This window comes from Saccostrea cucullata, unplaced genomic scaffold (assembly GCF_032062105.1).
Source record: "Saccostrea cucullata isolate Sc308-1 unplaced genomic scaffold, CSIRO_AGI_Scuc_v1 ctg253, whole genome shotgun sequence".
NCBI lineage: Eukaryota > Metazoa > Mollusca > Bivalvia > Ostreida > Ostreidae > Saccostrea > Saccostrea cuccullata.
Window position 1 is genome coordinate 286,462 of NW_026930548.1, and position 25,531 is coordinate 311,992.

The window sequence follows — 25,531 nt, forward strand, 5'->3', positions numbered from 1 at the left end:
GGCGATTACATGTCATTCTTTGAACCCATGATTGGAATTTGTGTATGTATGCTCAAGTTTAACATGTATAGTACAGAAGATGAGATAGTTAGATGCTTGAAACAGGATGGTGCAAAGTTTTTGTAGAATGTGATGTCCTTATTGTTGGTGAAACAAAAAATAATTAAAATTTATTTACACTATAAAAAGCTTTATTCTTGTTTTTTAACCTTGCCCTTTCCTATAACCTTGATTTAATTCATATTGCAGTAGCCTTATTGTCCCCAAAAAAGATGATGTCATAACCTGTAACATGACAGTAATACCTGCACATGGGTGTTTGCAATCAAATGGACTTAACTATATTCTGGTAACGAGAGAAGAAGCCAAAAAAAATTCTGTTATAAAAAAAAAAATCAATTTTTCAACCCACAAACACTGGATGAAAATCGATTCTAAAACTTAAATGCGCATTTACAGGACACTTCTAGACTTATACCAAAATATTGGGTTACTGTGATAAATGCAAGAGGCTCTGTACATAAAACCAGGCTTTTTTAAGAAAGAAAAAAAAATTATCAAGGATTTTGTACAAAAAGCCATCACTTTTACTTGGATTAACCCAAGGCAATTTTGAAATGTATATGTTATTTCACATCTACATGACACACCCTCTTTTGTTTATTTGAATAAACTACCAGAAACAAGAGGCCCATGGGCTACAACACTCACCTGAGTATCTAAATGTCCTTCCGATTCTTAGCTGATTTCCCCCCAATAGATTCCTATGCAATATCAAAATATTATATGCTTGTCCCAGACTTTGCCCAGACCAAACCCACAAGGTGTCATGATATGCCTAAACTTGAATCTGAGGATGCTTCCATGCATGAATAATCATGGATTAGAATACTTTTGAAGTTATTCCTATGTTATGTTCATTGTGGCTTAAAGTTTTCCCTATCTATTCCAATGTAAAATTTTGCTATCTGGTAGTGGTTTCACCCCCAAGGGTATGACTTTTACAAAAGAACTTACGACTAAGTTCAAAAACTTAAGATGAATTTTTAAAAAATGTTGCAAAATAAATAATTCTCTTTGAAATTGTTTGTGTAAAAATATCTTACCACATTCCTTTTAAAAAGTTTAAAGTAATTTTCGATATAACATTAATTAAAAAGTTATATGAAGAATTAAATTTGGTCTTAAGTCGTAAGTCCTATTGTAAAATGACCCCCCAGGAGTCGAGATTAAAGCTGCATGAAGCTACAGTATCTGAGGATGCTTCCAAATGAATGACTAATCAAGATCTTGCTGTTCTTGAGAAGATTTTCTTGTTATATGCATTTCTATGTAAACTTTGATGGCCCCAAAAGTGGCCATAATGGATAAACCATGATGGAACACCATGAAACTATACTGATGTATAACTCTCAATCCACCATCATGATATGTCCCAGCAGAAACCCAAAATTTAAAGAACTCATTCTTTAAAATTATTTTTATTATTTTTTGAAGATTCAAATTTTCATAATATTTCTATATGTTAAACACAAAAACATACATAGTGTGAATTACAACATATGCTCATGTTTCTGTTTATATTTGCCATTATTCCACTGCATACACAATTCATATTTTTGACTTTCAGTTTTTCAATGTGCATAATTTTCAATCATAACTAAATTTTCATTACAGAATTATCACCTTGTTATATTGTACAACTAAATATATACCAACATTTTGCAAATCTCAAAGGCCTCTCAGAATACATAATTTTCATGTACCAGGTATATTCAGCATGTACTATAGACATGGTGCCTAAAGGATGACTGCACTCAATGGCATACAAAGGACAAGATACGCTGAGACCCCTTTTTGGCCCCTGATTTGGGGTGTCGTTTAGAATGATGCAACAGTTTATAGATAAAAACCAGTTGTCACCCCTGCCACAAGTATAAACGATACATAAAGATTGTAGAAAGGTCAGAAAATGTCAATTTCTGAATTTTTTCAATTTTATGCCAGTGTAGTTATGTACATAAATTTTTTAACACACTTTGCATTAGAAAACATAGAGCACAACCTTGCCTATCTACCAAATTTACATATTTCATACACTATTATCAGATGCATTTTATGTACAAAAATCTCAAATAGGGAAGCCTGTGCTATATGTTTTCAACATGTATCTAAAATATGACGAAATTTCTCAAGAATTGAAGACTATTTGGAAAATGTCCTTTTTCTGCACCTGCTTGTCCCCTCCGTGTTAGCTTTGATTCAAAATTAGTGCTGGTTTTAAAACAAGCATCATCTAAAGTTTGTCACTACAAACTTTCACAATTTTGACAATGTTCCGATTTTTACGAAATAAGGGGCTTAATTCATCCATTAGTATACCTTGTCCTTTTGCAGCAAACTTTCAAAATGTCAGAGCCTTTTTTTTTCATTGCAGAAATGGTCAATAGCTAAATTGCACCTTTAGAAAAACTAAACAGATATCAAAATTCATTATTAATTAAATGTAAATCCATCTTTATAGATGGTCATCACAATTTTTTAAATCTCCAACTGCACTCAAAAGATTCACATCTATGACTGCTCACAGAAATCATTATATAACTTCTTGGTAGATGATCCATTCCCTCACCATATCTTCAAAATGTAATCAGTCTATGACTTTTTAACCACATGTAATAGGATTTTTCATGCAAAATTTTAATAGAAACCTGAGACTGTTGTTGTGACCTCGTCATGCAATGGACTACAATTTGAACTAAAAGATGCATCTAAAATCAAAATTTAGTGTTGGTCATATACAACATCATGTTAAAAGAGTAGATCATGAATATTTTCCTTTTTATTTTATGAATTCCTTTCTGTTAAACTACCGTACTGTATTAAAAATGTGGTTTTCAGATGTAGTTCAAATCATTATCATCGTCCTTTACACCCATGGTGTGAAGAGCAGCTTGTAGTTCAAATATTCACAAAAAAATACTTCTTCACACAATATTGCATTTACGTTTATACTGTGCCAGGTCTTCTATGCATTTGTACGTCTGTAGAAAGGTTACACCTTGTACACTGTACATTAAGTATTGCATTTGTAATTGAAAATTACAAGCTTTTCACATAACTAAAAGGAGATGATACCTTGTATTCAAAAGGAAAACTTGCTTTTCTGAACAGTGTTCCAATATATTACCATTGTTACAACGCACTTTGAAAAATTACGCACTTTGAAAATTTTTTTCAAAGTGCGTTAATTTTTGGGACCAGGTTAACGCACTTTGAAAAATTTTTTCAAAATTTGGGACCAAATCAACGCACTTTGAAAAAATTTTTCAAAGTGCGTTAAGACTGTACATCATAATTTTACACCATGTAAACATTTAACGCACTTTGAAAAAATTTTCATGAAGCAAAAGGAATAAGACTTACATGTATATTTTAGAAATAGACAACAGTATTACCCCCTCGCAACGTATGATGGGATATAGTGATGCGATTATGTGTGTTATTACTTTATGTGTATGTTTTTTTTTATCTGTGTGGAATTGGCTGAATTAAGGTCTATCAGCTTAACTCTTTATCATTCCCACCCAGATGTATCTATTTCTATAACTCGTAAACTTAAGTGTCAATGATATTTGGAAAAAAGAGCATTCTAAATACAGTATAAGCACTGTACAAGGAAGTCTGTAGTAAATCGAAATTTTGTTCTTTTAAATTTCAAAGTCTATTTATGTTCATTTTCAGGAAAATCAGAATATTAATAACATTAATTACATTTAATTATATTAAGTACCTGTCTGCTTTTCGATGTTAATTTGATACCATATCTGATATTCTCTCTGTTAACCTCCAGGTATTTAACTTACATGATATTTTCATAGGAATTGTTCATTTAACATGTATCTAATATCTTTTCTCATGTTTTACGCCAATAAATAAAGCATATATAAAAATTAATAAAATACAATTATTTAGTTTTAAATAGCTTTAAAATTGGTGAAAAATAAGCATTTTTTTTCGTTTTTTGTCTATAAACATATCCCCCCCCCCCGTGAAACACAAAAAGCTTTGGCATAAATTTGTAAATTTTTTGTTTCACGGGGGGGGGGGGGAGTTGTTTTAAAAATATTTTCAGTTTTCCGTTGATTTCTATAGTGGAAAACACAAGTTTTGCCAAAATTATAGAGTTATCTCTCTTTGGTATCCCAAATAAGTAAGGTTTTATGAAAATTCATATAAATATGTATAAAAATTTTGAGAATCATTCCAAGATGTTAACTTTTGAGAATTGACTTAGAGATAGGCGGAAGAATAATACTATCGTTCGTAGTTCTTTACGACCTTGAATGTTGACCTTTTGACCCCAAATTGTCTTCCTAAGGCCACAGGGATTCTGTTATGTTAAATTTCATTGCAAAAGCCCAAAGGGTTGTCGAGATATCGTGTGGAAACGAAAGCGTTACAGAAAGACGGATGGACGGACAGCTAGACGGACGGACGGACCCAAATTAATATCCCCCACTTTTCAAGCGGGGGACAAAAAGTATCAAATCAGGTTCAAAATGATAAGTTATCATACTTAAGATTTGTAGGAATATTGACTAAGCCATGCAGAATTTTTTTTTCAAAGTGCGTTAATATGGTCCATATTAACGCACTTTGAAAAAAAAAGTTTTTTTTCAAAGTGCGTTAACCTGGTCCCAAAAATTAACGCACTTTGAAAAAATTTTTCAAAGTGCGTAATTTTTTCAAAGTGCGTTGCCACATACCATGCATCTTCTAAAATGATATCATAAGACAAATCTACTTTCACTTTGTCAGGCAACTTTTATGTACAAGTGAAAAATGCCTAGTTCATTGATTGTCAAGGTCTGTTTCAAATTTGTTTTATCTTATATTTTCAAAACTGCATATCATAAAATAAAAAACACCAAATTAAAAAAAAATTATTTTAGATATAAAGCGAATTCAATAGCAATAAAATGTTTTCGAAGTATATGAACATGCAATTCTTCTAAAAAAAAATCACTTGTTTAAGTTGACAGAAACTATTAACTTGTGTTCATCTTGTAAATTAAAGGCTAGCACTTGGAAAAATATCAATAAAAATGCATTTTTCTCACTGAAGTTGAATGTACCTAGCTTTCATTGCGAATCATGGTAATTTGTACATGAATATGTAACCAACAAATTATTCAGCATTTTTTTGAAAATGTATTTACACTTTATAGAATAGGATGATAGTCAAATTATGCATGAAGAGAACTTTGAAATTGAAATTTTTGTCAGTGCTACTATGAAATAATTGTAAAATTGAAACTGCAAGAAAACTAAAAATTTCTGAAGATGCCCTTATACGAGAATGAAAAAAGCTACACAATGTCAATTGCAAGATTTCATAGAAATCAAAAAAAAAATCCATTTCATGATAAAGACTGATTAAAAAAAATAAAATCATGTGACAAATGTGTGCTTCAAACAGTTTGGGGCATTGATACAGAATGCATGTACATGTATGTCAGAATGCCTGTCCAATGTATGAATGGTCTGTATCTCAATCACAACATGGCTGAGTTATTACATGAACAGTGAAAACAATAAAGACACAGTAGATCCTATATTCCATATTTTACGAGAGTGAAGCACTAGTTAGGAGTTGGTGCCTGGAATGTCAGGAATAAGCCCATGAGATTGAAGTTGAGCTCGCAGAATTGAATTCTCGTTCTTCAGTTCCTCACATTGCTGTCTTAAAAGTTCCAAGTCCACTGACAGTCTTTCTGTTTCCTTCAGAGAATCACTCATTCGCAAATTTGCAGTCTTCAGCTCAGTTATATAATCACAAGCTTTTGATAAAATTCCTCCTTTACTCTGGAAAAAAAGAACAAAAGGATCTTAGCTCAAAATTTACAACAAAAGGGGCAAAACTTTCAAGAATTTTCTTCTGTGTTTGTTTCACTTTCCCTAAACAATTCTAAATTTCTTAAATTAATAGCTAAACAACATCATTCTTTTTCAATGGTTATCTATTAGTCTGTCCATTTGTCACTAGACAGGGCTATAGATTGGATTAAATAATAAGCAATGGACAATATGAGGCAGAACTCTTAATCAGATTCACATCAAATGCAAATACGTTGCTTCAATGACAAGGCCACTGGCCAATGAGACATAGAAATCATGTCTCAGTTCTAAATTTCAATCCCTTGATTTGATGTTGTCATTTTAAGTCCCAAACCTAATAGTAAGTCAAGATCTTGATTCAATGTCATCTCAAAGGCAAAGTTGCTTTCCAAATAAAACATTGAAATCAAATTACATCCTATAACACATGTACAGGTGACTCTCGGTCTCTCGAAGTTCAAGGGACCGCAAGAAAAGTTCGAGAGATCGAGGGGTTCGAGAAAGAGAAAGTAAAAAAATGCGGAATTTTCAGTTCCGATCTTTTAAAGATAGCGGAAGTATATGTAAATAAAGTCATTGCACGTTTTCAATCGTATAGTTGACAGGTAATTAACGTGATATCAACAACAATGATTGTATTTCGAATGAATAAAACGAATTTCTAAAGTTTCAGTATTTATTTGTTCTTATTTCATGATTACATGAAACCCGAATAGCAATTGTCGGTTTGGCTATTCTGAGGCTTGATCGGGACCTTCACCAGTGTTCACCAGATTTTTCTTAATTGGTATTCAGTCCTTGAGAAAGGAATTTTCTTGTGCAATATTTGCCATGCTGGAATTATTTAGACTCTATTTAATCATAATAAAAGTTCAAAGTCTATCGGAACTTACTGAAACGAAAATCTATAAATTTTAAATTTCTAAAAATTATCGTCTCAATTTCAATTCGAATTAAGTTGTGACTTTGTTTATCATCTACCCTGTAATTAATAACCAATTAATTATATCAGAACACGGACGACCCACAGGTGTAGTGTCATCTATGTAAACACCCAATTAACACCTCCATGCCAGCCTAAGGAGTTCATTGTTTCCAGGTAAGTCCAGACTGCATCAACTGCATCAACTTTAGCTTGATTAGCGTGTATAAACGCGCAATCAAAACTTCGAGAGATAGAGAGTAAAATTCAATGAAATATGTGTTAACGGGTTCGAGAGATTGAGAACTTCGAGAGACAGAAGTTCGAGAGATCAGGAGTAAATTTGCTTAATTATATAGAGGAAAAAAATGGGACCGGCGGTTCACTTCGAGAGATCGGAGTTCGAGCCATCGAGAGTCACCTGTATTTCAAGAGCTTTTTTTGTATTTTAATTTTCAATGTCAATTTTTTTAAAGCTTTTATATAATCCGTAAGTTCTTAATATTCCATATGTCATGATTTTCATTCAAGAACATGTCATCAAGGTCATTTTATGATGGCCAGAAAATGAGCTCAGAAAATGGCTGGAGAATAATGGAAGCACCATTCCTGTCAATGAAAACACCTTGATATTTTGCCTTATTTAAGCTTTTGTAAGTGTTTTGAAGGAAATGTACCCCTGATACCTGTCCTTGTTTTGTGTGTTCCTGTGAACAATCGGGGATGACTTTGGACAACTGTACAATCCAGTTATTTATCTTGTCTCTTCTTCTTCTTTCCACTATAAAACAAAATCAAACTTGCTTAAGAAAATACACTTAATCAGAAAAAAATGTGTTTAATACTTACAGTAATAAGTTTTTCCTTTTAATCTTGAATCAATAGTTTCTGACAATATTAGCCTTTGCAATGAATATGAAGTGCATAGTCAGAAATACACCCATCCACAGTCTGCTGTTGACCTTAGCCTTTGACCTAAGGACCTCAAAACTGAAATGTGACTTAATCCATTGCTCATCCTTTCAAATGAAATTGGATTTTTTAAAGCATTTTTTTTAATCAAAATATGTCATCAAATACAGTGTAATTCTTATTTATATGTATTTTCTGCTAGTCATGACTTCAGCTGGGAACAAGTGCTGGGTATTAGCAGATTTTGAAAGAAAAAGAAAACTTCAATCTTTTCAAATATTATTTATAACTTCTTGACTCTTGAAAATAAAGGTCTAAACATTTCTTTGTATCTGTTCAGAGTCGGTAAAGTACAAAACGACACTGGACGGGTCACATTTGCTGGAAATTTTTCTGATGCATTTTTTCTGATACACAAAAAGATATTTCACTGAATGTCGAGCCAGGCATGATTCAGGAAAGGAACTGGTAATGTACAATTTTTTAGGATTTCCATTACCTTCATTGTGGGTAGCTCTCCGTCTGTCATCTCTACCAGTCCTAACTCCCTCCACTTTTGGACTGAACCCTGTACGTGGGGCTATATTTCTCTGACCCTGTAAGACTTCTTGTGGGGACATCATCACATAGAACTGACCTATTACAAAAGATTGTTCACTGAAATTAAATAAAACTCAAAACATGTGCTGAAATATTAAAATTGAAAGAAAGATGGAAATACATGTATATCAAATGTGAAAATATACATGATATAGTGAAAATCATTTATATCATCTATCTGTGACAGTAATATTTTCCAATATTTTAGACATTTATGTAAACCTATTGTTATTCCTTTGTTTTAAGCATAAAAATATAGGACATGATATTAAAAGATACATTAAATATCCAGCATGATAGTACTAGCTAGACAGTACATGTAAATCTGCATGATGTATAATAAAATTCCTATTCTGATAAAAGAATACACTTCACACATCTTGGTTCAAGCTCCTATACTATGAAACTTTGCCTTCCATACTTTGATTGATCATAATCATACAAGGTCATGAAAGTTTACAAAGGAAATTCCTAATCTTTATAATGAACATTTATTTATACCACTCTGAATTATTCATTTATTTGTACCACTCTGATATGATTGGAGAACTAATGATACAGTATATGATATTTTACCAACAAAGTTGGTTTGAGGGCAGTTAAACAAGCTGCTATACTAAATAGGAAGGATGAAATATTTATGTACCTTGTTGGACTCCTGTATCACCTGTCCAAGCACCTGCAATTTGAAATGAAAACATCAACATGCATATATACAAAGTACATGGAGTTAAAAGTAAATCCTACCCAAGCAAGAAAAGCTAATAAAGCCAGTATTGGAATTCATATCTCGACATTCCCTGTACATGTGCAAAGTAGATTAAAGGTTTGTCGAATGTAAATATCTAACCTGCTGTGGCTGAAACTTGACCCAAAGCTGCATTTGTGCCAACAACATCTCCTTGTGAAGTGACTTGGTCTGCATTTGTGACGACTGTTGTTGGAAAATATGTGAACCTTGTTTCGGTGGCTTGAGTGTCTGGGGTGGGGCTGCCCCCATTGCTGAATGGACTCTGTATAACTGCCTGTAAAAAAAATATCAGTTCTTTTTACAATTATCATTGATATTCATGGAAATTTTTTATGCAGTTTATATTGTATGCAATGACTAATTCATCTCTTAAGACTTTACATTAATTTTATAATAAATTTTTGCTTAATATCATTATGACTTGCAGCAGCGAGTTTACCTGTGCACCTGGTTGGAAAGCATTAGTAGCAACAACCCCTTCAGTACCATCTGTTACCTGGACCACTCTATAAGTTACCTGACCTGTCAATACAGATTTAGCATCAGTAAATGTATGTATTAATTAATCTAGGTTATAATGTACTCAACTAGTACATGAGAGCTTAATTTTATACTGGTGAACCAATTTTAATTAAAAATATGTTGGTTTGAAGGTAAGCTCACCTGTATCTGTTCTGAATTGGTACTGCAGATTGGGATCAAGAGTAATTTGAGACTGTCCTACATTCTGTACTGTTCCAATCCCCTCATCTCCATCTCCTAAAAATAACCCATACTTAAACTATACAACTGGGTAATAAAGAAGGTCGAACTCAAAGGTCAAAATGATGGTTTCCAACAAATGTCTTGTCACAAAGTTGAATACAGTTCAATTTCAGTATCTCAAACACTGATATATTGAATACCCTGAATATGTTGAAGTGGTTTTGTAGTCCCTAAAGCTTATTCCTTAAGTATTTTACCCTGGTTAACTGGGAACCTCAGATATCTTGACATATTTTCTCAGTCCCAAATCATCAAGTTGGAGATAATAAGGTTTGACTGCATGTACAAGTGTGAACTATGAGACCATTCATGCAAATAAAGGTCAAAGCCAAGTTATGGAGGTCAATATGTTGGTATCCAAAGAAAAGTTTTGTCACAACTGTCAAGGAGTACATGTTAAGCACGGTAGCACCCATTCAAAAACTATGCCAATGGGCAAAGTTAGAAATTTCTGTGGACAAACATACACACAACAAGAGGCCCATGGGCCACATCGCTCACCTGAGAATCTTTGACCATTCTGTTTTTTACCAGATTTCCCCCTTGTAATACATATTGTGACCCCACCCTACCCCAATGTTCATAATTTAAACAATTTGAAATCTACACTACCCTAGGATGCTTCCACATAAGCTTTAGCTTTTCTTGCCCTGTGGTTCATGAGAAGAAGATTTTCAAAGATTTTCCCTATATATTTCTATGTAAAACTTTGATTCCCCATTGTGACCCCACCCTACCCTCGGGGGTCATGATTTGAACAATTTACAATCTACACTACCCCAGGGTGCTTCTACATAAGTTTCAGCTTATCTGGTCCAGTGGTTCTTGAGAAGATTTTTAAAGAATTTTCCTACATATTTCTATGTAAAACTTTGATTCCCCATTGTGGCCCCACCCTATCCGTGGGAGTCATGATTTGAACAATTTAGAATCTACACTACCCCAGGGTGCTTCCATATAAGTTTCAGTTTTTCTGGCCCAGTGGTTCTTGAGAAGAAGATTTTAAAAGATTTTTCCTATATATTTCTATGTTAAAATTTGATTCCCCATTGTGGCCCCGCCCAATCCCCGGGGGTCATGGTTTGAACAATTTAGAATCTACACTACCCCAGGATGCTTCCACATAAGTTTCGGCTTTATTGGCCCAGTGGTTCTTGAGAAGAAGATTTTTAAAGATTTTACCTATATATTTCTATGTAAAACTTTGATTCCCCATTGTGGCCCCACCCTATCCGTGGGAGTCATGATTTGAACAATTTAGAATCTACACTACCCCAGGGTGCTTCCATATAAGTTTCAGTTTTTCTGGCCCAGTGGTTCTTGAGAAGAAGATTTTAAAAGATTTTTCCTATATATTTCTATGTTAAATTTTGATTCCCCATTGTCAATCCCCGGGGGTCATGGTTTGAACAATTTAGAATCTACACTACCCCAGGATGCTTCCACATAAGTTTCGGCTTTATTGGCCCAGTGGTTCTTGAGAAGAAGATTTTTAAAGATTTTACCTGTATATTTCTATGTAAAACTTTGATTCCCCATTGTGGCCCCGCCCTACCCCCGGGGGTCATGATTTGAACAATTTAGAATCTACACTATCCCAGGATGCTTCCACATAAGTTTCAGCTTTATTGGCCCAGTGGTTCTTGAGAAGAAGATTTTTTAATGACCCCACCCAATTTTGTCATTATCTCCCCTTGTGAAGACTTGGCCCTTCATTTTAACAATTTAAATTTCCCTTTACCCAAGGATGCTTTGTACCAAGTTTGGTCAAAATTGGCCCAGTGGTTCTTGAGAAGAAGTCGAAAATGTGAAAAGTTTACAGACGGACGGACGGACAGACAGACAGACAGACAGACAGACAGACGGACGGACGACGGACAAAATGTGATCAGAAAAGCTCACTTGAGCCTTCGGCTCAGGTGAGCTAAAAACTATATGTTCCAATTCTCAAGCTGATTTGAATTTAATACAGGGGCAGAATGCTGTGCAACTATCATAATTTTGGAGCATACTCTTGGTAATCGAGACAAGACCTGACTTAAATCAAATTACCCTGATTCTTCAATTACTTATTGTCAAGATATTTGTAAGGGGGACTTGACCAGTGATAAGAATCAATTTTACTTTTGATTTACAACTCAATTTTACATGTGATTTAATAGTAGTCTTGTGGCTTTTAAAACACACTAACCTGTTAATTGGACATCATCAGAACCAGTGGAATCTTTAGTGTCTTCATGACTACAAGGAAAATCATTATTCAAATAATTAAAATTTCATTTTTTAAAAATGAAATCAACTTTATTCTGGCTATTCATAAAAATTTAAAATAATAAATGTATTTAAGTAACAAAAAATGAAAAATCTATGTACATCATGATCTGATTCTTTTGGTCTCAATACTTTCTTTCTCACTTCCCCACAAATTACACTTCCCTATTTATAATGACATTGTTTTCCTGACAAACTTAGAAGCATTGTTGTGACATGTCCAAATAATTCACACACTCATTACTGAGTACCTGATGACTTATTATCTCATGAGTATACTATGTGCTTATTTGTATTTATTTTTAATAACAGTAAATACAGTCTAGATTGCCATAGTGACACTCTGCATTATATGACTGTCTTCTTTCATCCATATTTATTTAATTTAATCTAAGCCCCACCCAATATAATATTATTCATAAATAAAAGGTACACTGTATTCAACAATTTGAATTATTGATAATTTTTGCAATATATTTTGTTAAAGATTAGACTTAACGGATAAAGACCACATCTTGGTTTATACATTGAAACCTATTTAAATAATCGTTTCTTTTAAGGAAAAAAAATCAATGAAAATACAATAATTTAATTTAAACAAATAAAAAAATATTAAGTATACTACTTATTGCATGTATGATCTCTAATGAATTAATTGCCCCCCCCCCTCTTTTTTTTTTTTTTTTTTTTTTTTTTTTTACAAATAAATTGAACATCCTGACCCATGTATAATAGGAGCAAACCATTAAGATATTCCCTGTCTCAGAATAAAATGACTTTTATTGGAGTCCTTTGAACAGTCACTGTGACAGTCCATTAAATGCACTTTTGATTTTTTTTTCTTTTATAAATTCAAACATCATTTATGTCTGGTTCATGTCATTTTCAGAGTTTTTGAGTCCCTCAAATGTTTCCCCTCCATTTTTCTCTTTATATTTTAGTCAAATTTAGGTTAAATTAATAATTTAATTCAATTATCAGTTTTAAACTTAAAACCCCATGAAAATCATCTTTAGTTTATAATTCAGAAAATTAATTTGAGTATCTTCTTTAATGAAATTCACGGTCTTTACATATGATTTTGTTAAGAATTTTAAATACTGGTAACAATCATTTATCATTGATTAATGCTTGGTAAAAATATGTCAGTTTTGATACTGATTTTTTTTATTTGCTTCTAATAATTGCTCAAAGTTTAAAATAAAAAGTCATTAAGTTTGTGTCAATGTCAAAGTATCTTTTTACACAAATTTCTCAAGAGGCATATCCACAAAAGTTGACAAAACATATTAGGCTATAACCTTGAACTCTTAAGTTCTAACGGAGCATATATTTGGCATTTGCATTTTTTCGTTGTCAGAGAGGAGATATTTAAACAAGACCATTTCACATTTCATTTATAGGCCGAATACACAACTTGCCCATAATTTGTGAAGAAATGACACTGATTTCAAAACTATGAACACACGTGTATTCAATCAACATTTAACTTTTCCCGCAATGTCATACTATGCGCACAAAACCAATACGGAACTATCTGACGCCTTTTCTAGAGAATGTCACCTCGTCTAAACTTCCTTATTTTCAATTTCAACACAAAAATAAATATTCCTATACAAACCTGGCCTCTAAGGCCTGATCTAGCATATCCATGTGGGACGATTTGGCAAAGGTTTGAATTTGCCTGGAAATAAAACAAGCTTGATCACGGGGCCAAACAACAGGTCACATGAGATGGAAAATTGAACATGTGACAAAGATGGCGATCTTGCACAGAACTTTGTGTAGGGATATATCGACAAAATTGTCTGAAAACTGAAAAGCTATTGTTGGAAATAATACCCATATGATACGAATTAAATATTTTCTTAATATATACAATTTTGAAGACATCGGTAGTTATTGAATTTTTAAGGGAAATTTACATTTTTAATGTATAATTTCAATGCACTAATTTATATGAGGATGAATATATTTATTTATCGTTGTAAAGCGGTGTGTTTTTAAGAGCCAATCAACGCCGTCGTATCACCGGTACATAGCTTGTGCAACTTCCGGTAACTTGGTTACACGCATTACACTTACAACTCCAAGATGTTAGACTTTTTCTCGATTTTTAGTAAAGGGGGTATCGTATTGTGGTATTTTCAAGGGACATCTCAACTGTTTACACCCTCAATCAACGCCTTGATCAAAAGTGTGATCCTACAGGTAATTATAAAACTTTTTTCATACAATCTAAAATTGGACATATGGAATGTTGATTATTAATTTTAGAACACATGGCTTAGTCAATGTCCTGTTATGATAAATAAGTAAATGGTTGTCATATGTTTGAATTATGAAGTGAGTCTTGAAAGCTTTTATTTTTAAATATTATGAAATCGATGAATCTTAAAGTACTTCCATAGTTAGGAAGGCCTATATTTCAATATATCTTCAACAAAATATTTTACATGTTGGGGCCAGTCGCCCAAATGAGATGCAATAATCCGTTTGGGATAAAATCAAAATGGATGTAAACAAGTTATTTTGTTCATTGATTAGAAAATGGATCCCTCAGAAGTTCTTCAAACTTCTCGGGGGTCATCCTCACGACAGAGACATAAATAACAAGATCAGTCTAGACGAACTCCAAAAACGGCGTTAACGGAAGTGAGAATTTCAGTCTAGAAAAGACTCCGAAAAAAGAGTCCCGCGCATGCGCAGTTATATCAAAACACAGTGAAAAGTGGTGAAAAGTGGGCTCTTACAAAAAGTGCTTTTGCAAAAAATTGGATTACCTTACAATAATGTAAGTACTCAGAAATGATTAATAATAAATGGTTTTAGAGAACGTATTTGTTAGAATTTTGATTTCATGTGCGAATAATTTTTAATTTCAAGTCAAAGTTGACCAACTTCGAGGTTCAGCCAGACATCGTAGAAGTAGGATACAAAATACAAAATAAAAAGTCGTAATCTTATGAAAACATCTCTGTGGTTGAAAATTTGTTTGTAGTGACTAAGTTAGTCATTTTAGAACTACTTTTACTGATTTTATAAGTTTATTTTTTAAGTAAGGAACGCTGGCGAATTTTTAGTTCGAATTTCCTCTGTTTTTCATGTCTATCGTGTACGAATGAATTTCAGCATGTTTAGATCACCAATTAGCAACTGCATTGTAAATACATCTTACCAATAATTAAAAGAGTACTGAATTGATTATTTTAATCATAAATAAGAGTCGATCAGGTGACAGTTACATGAGAATCAATTCAGTTTCCACATTTCCTCCGAGGCTTTTTTGAAGAAAGTTTTCGATTCAAGTTAGATCAAATACAAAGAAAAATAAACGTTTGGGAATTAAATATATAATAAAAGGGGAAAATGTGTAAAATTGAACAATGTAATATATATGTTGTAACTGTTAAACATTGACCTGTAGGTTTTTACCTATTTGTAATATTATTTCGTCATATAATCCTATATGACATCTGAATATTGAGAGCGTTAGTGATGTTATCACCATCGCTATATACCAAATGTTTTCACATATGAATAGATATAATCATGAAAACATTTTTAGTGATAATCTATGAGTGTGAACTAAAAAAACCATTCTTTTAAATTACGGTTATAATAAAAAGTCTTCTCAAATCGAACCTGTAAATATCTCTGCTCTGCCGCCAAAGTTGTGCGTTTTTTCATTAAAAAAAAATACGATATATAATTAAGTGTCTTAGAAATTAAATTATAAGCATCTTTATAGTAGGAATGGCATCAAATTTAAATCAACGGGACAATAAATAAAGTTAGAAAATTAATTCTTACCCACTTTATTGAATCCCGGTGTCGTATGTATATCCCAAATCACTTTTATGCAAGAATACAGAGCGATAAATAAGCCAATAACCACTGAATAATTTAATGGGTACAATTATTTATTTTAAAAAAATTGAAATCCAGTCACAATTTACTAAATACAGCCATTATTCAGTCGTATTTGTGGAGAAAGCGAACGATAATCCATCGTTTGTTTACTTGCTGAAGCCATTTTGCCGCAATGCATGACGGAGCCAAAGACTTCTTTTTTGGAGTTCACGCCGTTTTTGGAGTTCGTCTAGACTGAAGATCCACAACTGTTCGAAGTCTCACGCAATCTCACGTTCCCTATTGTTAAATTTTTCAAATCTCGTGCAACTTAAATCACATAAAACTTTAAAATTATCAGGGATTACTTAGTAATTTTTTAAAATTTATATCAACAAGTAATTCATGATATTATTTTCTCGCAAGTTTGTTTATGAAATACAATAACAAAGAAATCAAAAATTACAACAGGTGACTCTTGGTCGACCATATTGCAGCAATTTTGCCAACTTTCGATCATTAACCTCTTGTATTTGCCTAGTTTGCTTTTAAAATTCATAAAACTTTACAAATCATACACCCAAATATGATTTAATTAATATTAATTTTACTTTAGAATGAAATACAAGACCAATTTGATAAAAAGATTTATTCTTAGGATAGTGCCAGGACCGTCACATATTTCGGTAAACAGGCATGCTAATGGCAGAGTTGCCAATCTCTGTTATTTATGTCTCTGCCAACAACAAGGTTTTGTGATTTTGGAACTCCACACAAACCCTTGACATGAGTCACTTCTTAAAAGTTGGGCTTGTTGCTATACATTACTTAATGGGTATTTAAAAACTAACTTATGAGAATATTTTTTCAAATCCATCATTTTCAAATGGCCCAATTCCAGAGCATACCTTTTGTCGTTTGTAAGGAGGCGTTATCTTCCAAAATTCAATTCCCAATGGTTCATTAAAAGAAGCATTTCACAAATAGTACATTGTTGATACCCCATTTCAAAGACAAGTCATACATGTATTAGAAATCTGATATTGCTAAGATATATGCTGAACCCAGCATTTATTTATTCTATAGACCAAAGTGTATATTTTATTGGACTGTTTTATATTTTAAACTTAGATATTTTAAAGTATATGTTATTGTTAGTTAGAATATGTTCCATATACATGATATAGTTGCTTCATATAAAATTGGTCAATACATTCATGGTATCTGAGATATTGTTGTCTGAGATAGAAATTTTCAGCTTTAAAAATGTCATTTTACATTTTACAACTATATCCCAGTTCCCAATTAATAATAATACTGAAACTTTTTCTTTATTCCAGGAGAGATCTGGAAACAACTCTTTTACACATGATGCACTTACTCTCAAGTACAAACTTGACAATGAATTTGAGCTGGTATTTGTGGTAAGGAATTTTATTTCTCGAAAGCACATATTAAAACTTTCTATTTAACAAAAAATGTGCATCTCGATCAAGGTCAATTTTAGGGTTATTGTATTATTTTGCCAGAGGTGTAAAATCTTTTCATTTGTTGCCGTCCAGAGCTTGAAATTTTGACAAATTTAGGGAAAAAAAATGTCTTAACTTGTTAGTCCAAATTGAATATCATTATTTTGCAATATTCTGTTTTAGGAGTAGGACATTTATATACATTGTATTTTGAGGCATTTATACTCATAGAAGGTATCATTTCATTTATGTAGATTTTGATATATGTTTCCTCAGATAACATTATTTTTAAGAAGCTTCAAGGTAACAATAGGTTGTGACAGAAACAGCTTTAAAGGTTTGGAATTGCAAATACGATGTTTGTCCTTAAAAGAATGACATGGCCTTTTCATATGTCATGGACAGATTTGCACATTTTTAAAGTTATTGTGATGTCTGTTTAGCAGAAAGTGCAAAGGGATACAAAGGCCTTAAGGGGCCAGATGACTTCATCAGTCTGCATTGTCTGTCTGTCTGTATCTTTATGTACCACCATGCTGAGAATCTATATATAATTTTGCCTGTTTCCTGGAACTCTTATTTACTTTGTAGGTTGGTTACCAGAAAATACTACAGCTATCATACATTGATAAATTCCTGACCGATATTCAGCTGGAATTCAGAAACAGATACAAAAATGTCCTACAAAACAAAGCGAATGTTCTTGTGTATGGGTATGATTTCGATGAGACCTTCAATAAGATGCTGAAGAGTTGTGAAGAAGAGAGTCGAAAGGAAGCCCAGGCTGGAAGGTATAAAGTTATTTGTGTTTTGACTGATTTCTTAGTTAAGGTTGATCATCTGTTTACGCATTCCTACTAAATTTTCCTCTCAAACTTAGAATAAAAAAAAGTCATAGTAATAAAGTTTATGATGAAATCTAGCAACTTACAGCAATTCACCAATTTTCTTCCACAAAATATTAAAGGGTGTCTTTTTTCTGGTATTTCCTGGATAGGTGGTCATCTTCTGTTTATTGTGTAGTTTGACAGTGAATGCCTTGACATAAAGACATACATCCCCACCCATTTCATTACTCTGGTTTCCTGTGGTACTTCCTTCAATTACATGTGTAACAGAACATCCTCCACTGGTTTACTTAATATGCTTCATTTTTTTTTTGGGGGGGGGGGTTCAATTGTCATGTTATATCATGTATATATGTACAAAATTTCAGAATTAAACTTTGTTTCATATCTACTAATACATGTATCCCAAAGTTTCTAAAGAGTCAAGACATTTTAATAATTACATATTTCAATACTCAGCAGTTGGTATCCCTCACAATGAAGTTGGAGGGTACAAAATAATACACTAATAAGTAAGTGATTGAGTGTAAGTTGAAGTTGATCAAGTTACAATTTTTATCAGGATCAATGTGCTCTTTTGCACAAGAATGACTTGTTAATTTTGAATGCAAGTAGAGCTGAATGCATTGCATCCTCACAATGTCAAGGTTTTGTGATTATGGAACTCCACACAAACCATTGACAGAAGTCACTATTTAAAAGTTGGGCTTGCATGGTTACACATGTTGAATGGGTAATATAAACTAACCAATCAGAGAATGAAAATATATTTTTCAAATTTGCCTTTTTCAAACAACCAAACTTCTGTAATTGTAAGGAGGAAGATTTTCCAAAAATTAAATCCTGATGTTTTATGTAGCATAACTAGTCACAATTAAATCCTATAGTATTGACGCTTTCCATTTTAAAGATGAGTCAGATTTGTTTACAAAACTTACCCCCTAAAAGCTGTTTTCTGATTGGTTCTGGTCCTAGACAAGGAACAAATGAAATAGTAGCTTTCTAGTCCAACTTTGAAATGGAACTTATGACAAGGGTTTTTACGGATTTCCAAAATCACAAATCTAGACATTGTGAGGATAAACGCATTGGAAAAATTTTAATTTACCTAATTTTAAGTTGTGTTTCTTGACAGAAAAATGAGAACATTTGGTGAGTCTGAGAAATCGAAGAAGACTGTGGATTCCATGATTGTAAACAAAAAGGAAGACAAGAAAGGCAAAGGAAAGGAAAACAAACCTGTCAAAAGTGAGAAACTAATTATTTCTTTTCTGACCAGTAGTGATAATGTGTAAAATATACTCTCATCGTAAGATCTTCCCTTTGAAACACATTTATGATCATTTATGCCCAAACATGAATATGGTCGGGGCATATAATGTTTGTTGTGTCCATATTTTCTGTTCTTCCATCTTTCCATCCTTCTGTCCTTCCATCCATCTGTCAAACACAATTTACATTTAGCTCAGTTTCAAAGAAACTGTTCATCAACAAGAAATATTAATAAAAAAAACTCCTACATGTATGCTGATACATTTTTTGTCCATTTTTTGTTCCCTTGATCTTCCCATGACCTTGGACTTAACTACTTGTTTTATTTAAAAATTAAAATTCATTTACAATAAAATATTTAATAAACTTTCCTCAGACTTCTGTTCATACATTTAAAAATTGGTAAAAGCTATTCAACTGTCAATTTTCTGACCTAAATCTACCTTGTGACCTTGACCTCACTATTCATCATTTACCCATATCATATATACAAAGAGGCAAGGTACATTTCTTCTTTTCATGTTGCATTAATGATGAACCCTGGACCTATGGATATGAATATTTTAGTTCTGATATCTAGTTGATTTTGCAATATCTGGTGTGTAGATGAATGTATATTTCACAAAGCTAAATTAATTTATTTTTTCGGTGTAGATGTGGGAGCTAAGGAGCCAGCACCACCAGTGGAGGTCCCCACTAAGCCCCAGCCAGAACCTGCAGTCAATGGAGATGGTCTGGATGAGGAGACTATCAGGAGAAACAGGGAGAAGATGTTTGCCTCCATGAGTGGCAAGAAAAAACCCAGCAGGTCTGCAAACACTCACCTGACTCTGTGATATGTATCACTTCATCTCTTTATCAGCAACACATATTATAAAACTAATTTTTTTTTACTTTTGTAGCCCAGTAGCTAAGAAGATGGAGCCACCTAAAAAGAAGGGAAAACAGGCTACCAAATGGGATTTGAACGGAACCACAAAAGACATGTCAAGTCTGGATTTCTCATCTAAACTGGAGGGCGGAAAAGAGGCAGCTATTAATGCACAGAATGAAACACCATCAATGGAAGAGGTACATTTTCAATGAACAATTATTTTTTTTGTTGATGTTGAAAAAGTATTTGTACCAATTTAAAAAATAATTGTTTGAATTGAACACGTCATGCTCTTGAAATTTTTATATTATCAAATACTATATAAAATTTTGCATATAATCTTGTACTGACTTTTTGTAGAGGGCTTGTGTTGGTAAGATGAAGGGAGGACTGGAAGATATTCTGACACAGTATGAAGATGAGGAAGATGATTATGAAGAAACTCCAACCAAGACCAGCAGTTCTTCTGGGTAACTGTTTCTAACAGCACAAAATTTAGATGCATTTGCTGTATGATTTCCAATATCTCGCAGATTAAATGATTTCTTTTTTTCGAATTGTTTTTAATAATATACATATTTTTTCATATATAGGTCATCTGGGGGAGGAATGTTCAGCATGTTTAAGAATCTGGTGGGATCTAAAGCCCTTACTGCGGATGATCTTCAGCCGGCCCTGGATAAAATGAGGGATCATCTTATTGGTAAGAACTCCATAAAGAAGCCATATATGTTCTTAAAGTAGGATTCTTCTCGTATTTCTAATATTTAAAAATTAATGAAATTTCCACAAAAACAAGAAGACAATATCAGTAAGTGATAGTATCAGTGAGATTAAATTTGACCGTTTTTATATTAGAGGCAAGGTCAGGTCAAGGTCATTATCTTTTCCCTTGACATTAAGAATAAAAAAATACAGTTGCTAATTATGTGATACCTACTTCTATTTCAATAGTTTAAAGATTGTTCTTTTTGCTTAAAAACATATTACTATATCGGGTTTATAGCATGATATTACCAAATTTACATAAATAATTTAACTAAACTGGATATTAGCTAATCCGAATTTTCTCTGTTTTTCTTAATTTTTTAGGATATATTAGTTATTTGCATATTCTTCCTATATTTAACTTTTTCTTATTTTCACATATAATAAAGTAGTCTTATAAATGTACAAAATGATACAAGAACGAAACGTTTTGATCGGTTACTAAGAGAGAAAAAATACTTTTTATGGATTTTTGGCTCAAATCTGCGCTTTGATAGGAAACGTTTAAAAGCTAACAAAGTTCTAGTTTGTTTGAAAAATCATATTTATTTGATATATTTTGAAAGTTTAGTCCCTCATTATTAATTTAACTTACATTTGAAAATTTCTCCAAGTCTTTGATTGTCTAAAAATTATAACTAAATTCATTGTTCTATTAAAATTTTGAGAGGCAGAAAAGAAGATATTTTCATACGCCACCATTCCACCAAAAATATAGTCCCTGCTAGTTTTCAAATGCAGTTTACTATTTCTATTTAAAGTTGTACAATTGTGATGAAGAAAGAAAAATATGGTCTTTTAAATCCCTTACACCTCAATATATAAGACATGTTAGCAAGTATACATTGAATGTTTCATCTAGTCAGAAACCAGAGAAGAATCCTACCTTAATTTAAACTGAACTGACAGACATGTTCAGAAGTATTTTGTTCTTCTTATCAAGAAATCGGTTAATTGTTGTAAGGCAAGAAAAATTGTGGATTCTTTCTTCCAGACATTACTTTTGGTTTTGTTTTGCATAATTTTAGAGTAACAGTTTAAGGAATAGAAGTGCAAGGAATTCTGCTAATTTTCAAGGTCCTTTGTTTATTTTACAGCAAAGAATGTTGCTGGAGATATTGCTGTGAAGCTCTGTGATTCTGTTGGTGCCAAACTGGAGGGCAAAGTCCTGGGAACATTCACCAGTAAGTCTCAAAAGTATCAGAAATACTTGAAACGTTTCAAAAAACTTTATATTAATAATTATCTCATGTATATAATATGTACATGTATTTACAATTATTAACATTAGAAATCTGATTAAAACAGGAAAGAAATCAAATGAAAAGAAATTGAGTTGGAAGACATTATGAATGCCCTTTGTGATAATAATTTTGAATTGTATTTAAATGTACATGTTGTGTAACGTGTAATTTTGTTGTTGAATTAAAAATAATGTGATCATCATTACAGCCATTGCCACCACTGTGAAGAAGACTTTGGAGGAGGCCTGTGTCCAGCTTTTGGTTCCCAAGAGAAGAATCGACATCCTGAGAGACGCCATGGAAGCCAAGCAGAAAAATCGTCCCTTTGTCATCACTTTCTGTGGAGTAAATGGTGTGGGAAAGTCTACAAATCTGGCCAAGGTATATCTGTAGTTTTCACTATAAGTAATCAAGCAATTCTAAACAATTTTATTACAAGAGAATTAGAGAATCACATTTTTCCCATGTCATTGACTGTGTTGAATATTATCATGAAAATTACAAAGTTCAATCACATAACCATACCTTTTTTGCAGTTTTTGATTTTCTTAAAAAAGGTAGATGAGATTGTCCCTACAAGCCAGAATCTTTTTACAAATACTTTTACTTAACTATTTCTTTTTAAACTCTTTCCTAGATCTGTTTCTGGTTGGTGGAGAATGGTTTCCGTGTGTTGATAGCAGCCTGTGACACCTTCAGAGCTGGAGCAGTAGAACAGCTGAGAACCCACACCAGGAAACTGAATGCCCTCCACCCCCCAGAGGCTCACAATGGTCAGACCATGGTGCATCTGTATGAAAAGGGCTATGGAAAAGATGCAGCTGGCATAGCACTGGAGGCCATTAACTATGGTAAGAATATCACTTGCAAACAGCAAAACTTATGTTTATGCTAGATGTTCTTTGAGTACTGAGCTCTCAAAATGATACCCCCTGCTTTCATATGAGTATTTTGGGAAAGTGCATGTTTTATTATTGTAATTCCCAAATTTCTTGTCCACTCAAAACATAAAATAGGAAGCTTTTGTGGCAATATCCATGTTTTAGTATGGAAAACCCCAAATATCTCTCTGATTGAAACATAGAAATAGGAGGTGCACAATGACACTTGTAAAAGATTCTATGAAAGTCTTGGATCAAATTTTATTCTGTGGTAGGGTAGGAGTTGCTGATAAGGGATGGTTACCCAAATGTAAGACTTATGAGGAAGTCTGCATGGACAATCCCTTCACTATATATGCCCTACTTTTTCTGCTAGGGGTATTAAGCATGCAACAAAAAGCTTCCTAGGTTCTTTTACAGCATCATTGCTCTAATATACTGTTTCTTTTATTACAGCTAGAGACTGTAGGCATGATGTTGTGTTGGTTGATACAGCAGGCAGAATGCAGGACAATGAGCCCTTAATGAAGGCTTTGTCCAAGGCAAGTCATTTTAAGTATAAAGCTGTGTGTTTTCTCAGCTGAACTGTTTCTTTCTCGGTAAAGAAGTTTGTGTGTGTGTTATTGTTATTTCTCTCGTTAAAACCAAGTTAAAGTGTACATTAATTCAGGTCTGACATTTAATAAAATTAAAAGTCATTGAATCATTATACAACTATTTGAGAGAATAGTATATAACAAATTTATTGATTATTTATTATTATTTTTTTTTGTAAACAGCTGATAAAGGTGAACCAGCCGGATCTGGTTCTGTTTGTGGGGGAAGCCCTGGTTGGAAACGAGGCTGTGGATCAGCTGACTAAGTTCAACCAGGCCTTGGCAGACCACTCTAACATGACAAACCCCAGACTGATAGATGGAATCATCCTCACCAAGTTTGACACCATTGATGATAAGGTAACGTTTCACTTAAGGAAGTACCAATGAACCTCTTATAGTACATGTAGTTTTACAATTTACTTTTGTCATAATAAAATTTAATTATTTATTATTAATTTGCGTTGAGCTACTTTTTTTGGATAAATTTGGTTATTCATCAGAGAATTTTTATTTAATAATATTGAAAATTAAATTGAAAAAGTGCTACATGTACATTAAAATAATATTGAATAAAAAATATTTTATAAAGTTTAACAAATGTAAAAATCTTTTGCTAATGAATAGTAAAATAATTTTAGGGACAGTTATTCTAATATCATCAATGAGACAGTGTTTTTGAATAAGTATATTGCTCATTCATCAGTTCATTCCCACATCTTGTTTAACAATAAATGTATGTATAGTTCTGTTGATATTTTTGTTTAATAAAAGCCTATTATTATTGTAGGTCGGGGCTGCCATTTCTATGACGTATATTACGGGTCAGCCCATTGTGTTCGTGGGCACGGGACAGACTTACACAGACCTGCGCAACCTTAATGCCAAAGCTGTTGTAAATGCTCTCCTGAAGGCCTAACTTTCAGATTCTGACAAAGCCCAGATTATTTCGTCTCACTGGTGTAGAAAATTTATTTAATACATTACTTGATAAGGAAGACATAATATTTACCTTTAAAATTTTATCACATTCCTTGCAAATAGACAGACTTGCATTACATGTGTAAAAAATACTAACAGTAGATGCCAAAGAGATATTGCAAAATCATTAAAGGCATTAGTGATCATTTTTGTACATTTTCCAAGTACCTTGTATCTTCATCTGGTTATTTTTTTGTCATTTAATTCATGAATATGCACAAATCACAACTCTGCGTACTTGCACAATGTCCACTATTGAAATCAAAAATCATTATTGTAAAAAAAAAAAGACTCACTTGCATAAATTAAGTATATTATGTCACTGCATTTCATCATCCCTGATATTACTCTCTAGTCAGAATCTTACGTATATTAGGTATTTTCTATGTGTTTCTCGTGCCTTTACGCATTATAATGTTCCCACTGTGATGGATGAAATGGATATACATTGTAATAGTTATCTCCCCTCTGTTGTTTAACTGTTCGGTATTTATGTTTTGTTTATGAATTATGTGGTTGTGGAGAGTAAGTTATGAAAGATTAAATCTTAAACTTGAAAATATGTTTAAGGCTTGTTAATTTTTAAAATCATTGTGGAGTAAATATTTGTTGTGCTGACATTTC

General features: G+C 32.7%; 2 protein-coding genes across 4 annotated transcripts; one reads left to right on the forward strand and one right to left on the reverse strand.

Annotated features, from left to right (window-relative positions):
* Positions 1-4,772: 4,772 nt before the first annotated feature.
* On the reverse strand, positions 4,773-13,916 carry LOC134229011 (upstream stimulatory factor 2-like). Of its 3 annotated transcripts, none has more exons than XM_062710720.1 (9): positions 13,744-13,916; positions 12,043-12,092; positions 9,750-9,845; positions 9,526-9,608; positions 9,186-9,360; positions 8,982-9,014; positions 8,235-8,372; positions 7,510-7,604; positions 4,773-5,868 (listed from the first exon to the last, which is right to left on the reverse strand). In XM_062710720.1, the coding sequence occupies exons 1-9, from the start codon at positions 13,773-13,775 to the stop codon at positions 5,650-5,652; spliced, it is 921 nt and encodes a 306-aa protein (XP_062566704.1). In that variant the 5' UTR covers positions 13,776-13,916; the 3' UTR covers positions 4,773-5,649. The 3 variants fall into 3 exon arrangements, with proteins under 3 accessions (XP_062566704.1, XP_062566703.1, XP_062566705.1); XM_062710719.1 differs by having other exon boundaries at positions 7,501-7,604; XM_062710721.1 differs by lacking the exon at positions 13,744-13,916 and adding an exon at positions 12,225-12,321 and having other exon boundaries at positions 7,501-7,604.
* A 222-nt stretch (positions 13,917-14,138) lies between these two features.
* Positions 14,139-25,471, forward strand: LOC134229010 (signal recognition particle receptor subunit alpha-like). Its single transcript, XM_062710718.1, has 14 exons — positions 14,139-14,333; positions 17,315-17,398; positions 18,035-18,234; positions 19,427-19,539; positions 20,218-20,371; positions 20,466-20,634; positions 20,798-20,907; positions 21,031-21,140; positions 22,303-22,389; positions 22,658-22,830; positions 23,087-23,300; positions 23,787-23,872; positions 24,110-24,286; positions 24,717-25,471. Exons 1-14 carry the CDS (start codon positions 14,217-14,219, stop codon positions 24,843-24,845), a joined length of 1,923 nt encoding a protein of 640 aa, XP_062566702.1. The 5' UTR covers positions 14,139-14,216; the 3' UTR covers positions 24,846-25,471.
* The last annotated feature ends 60 nt before the right edge of the window (positions 25,472-25,531 follow it).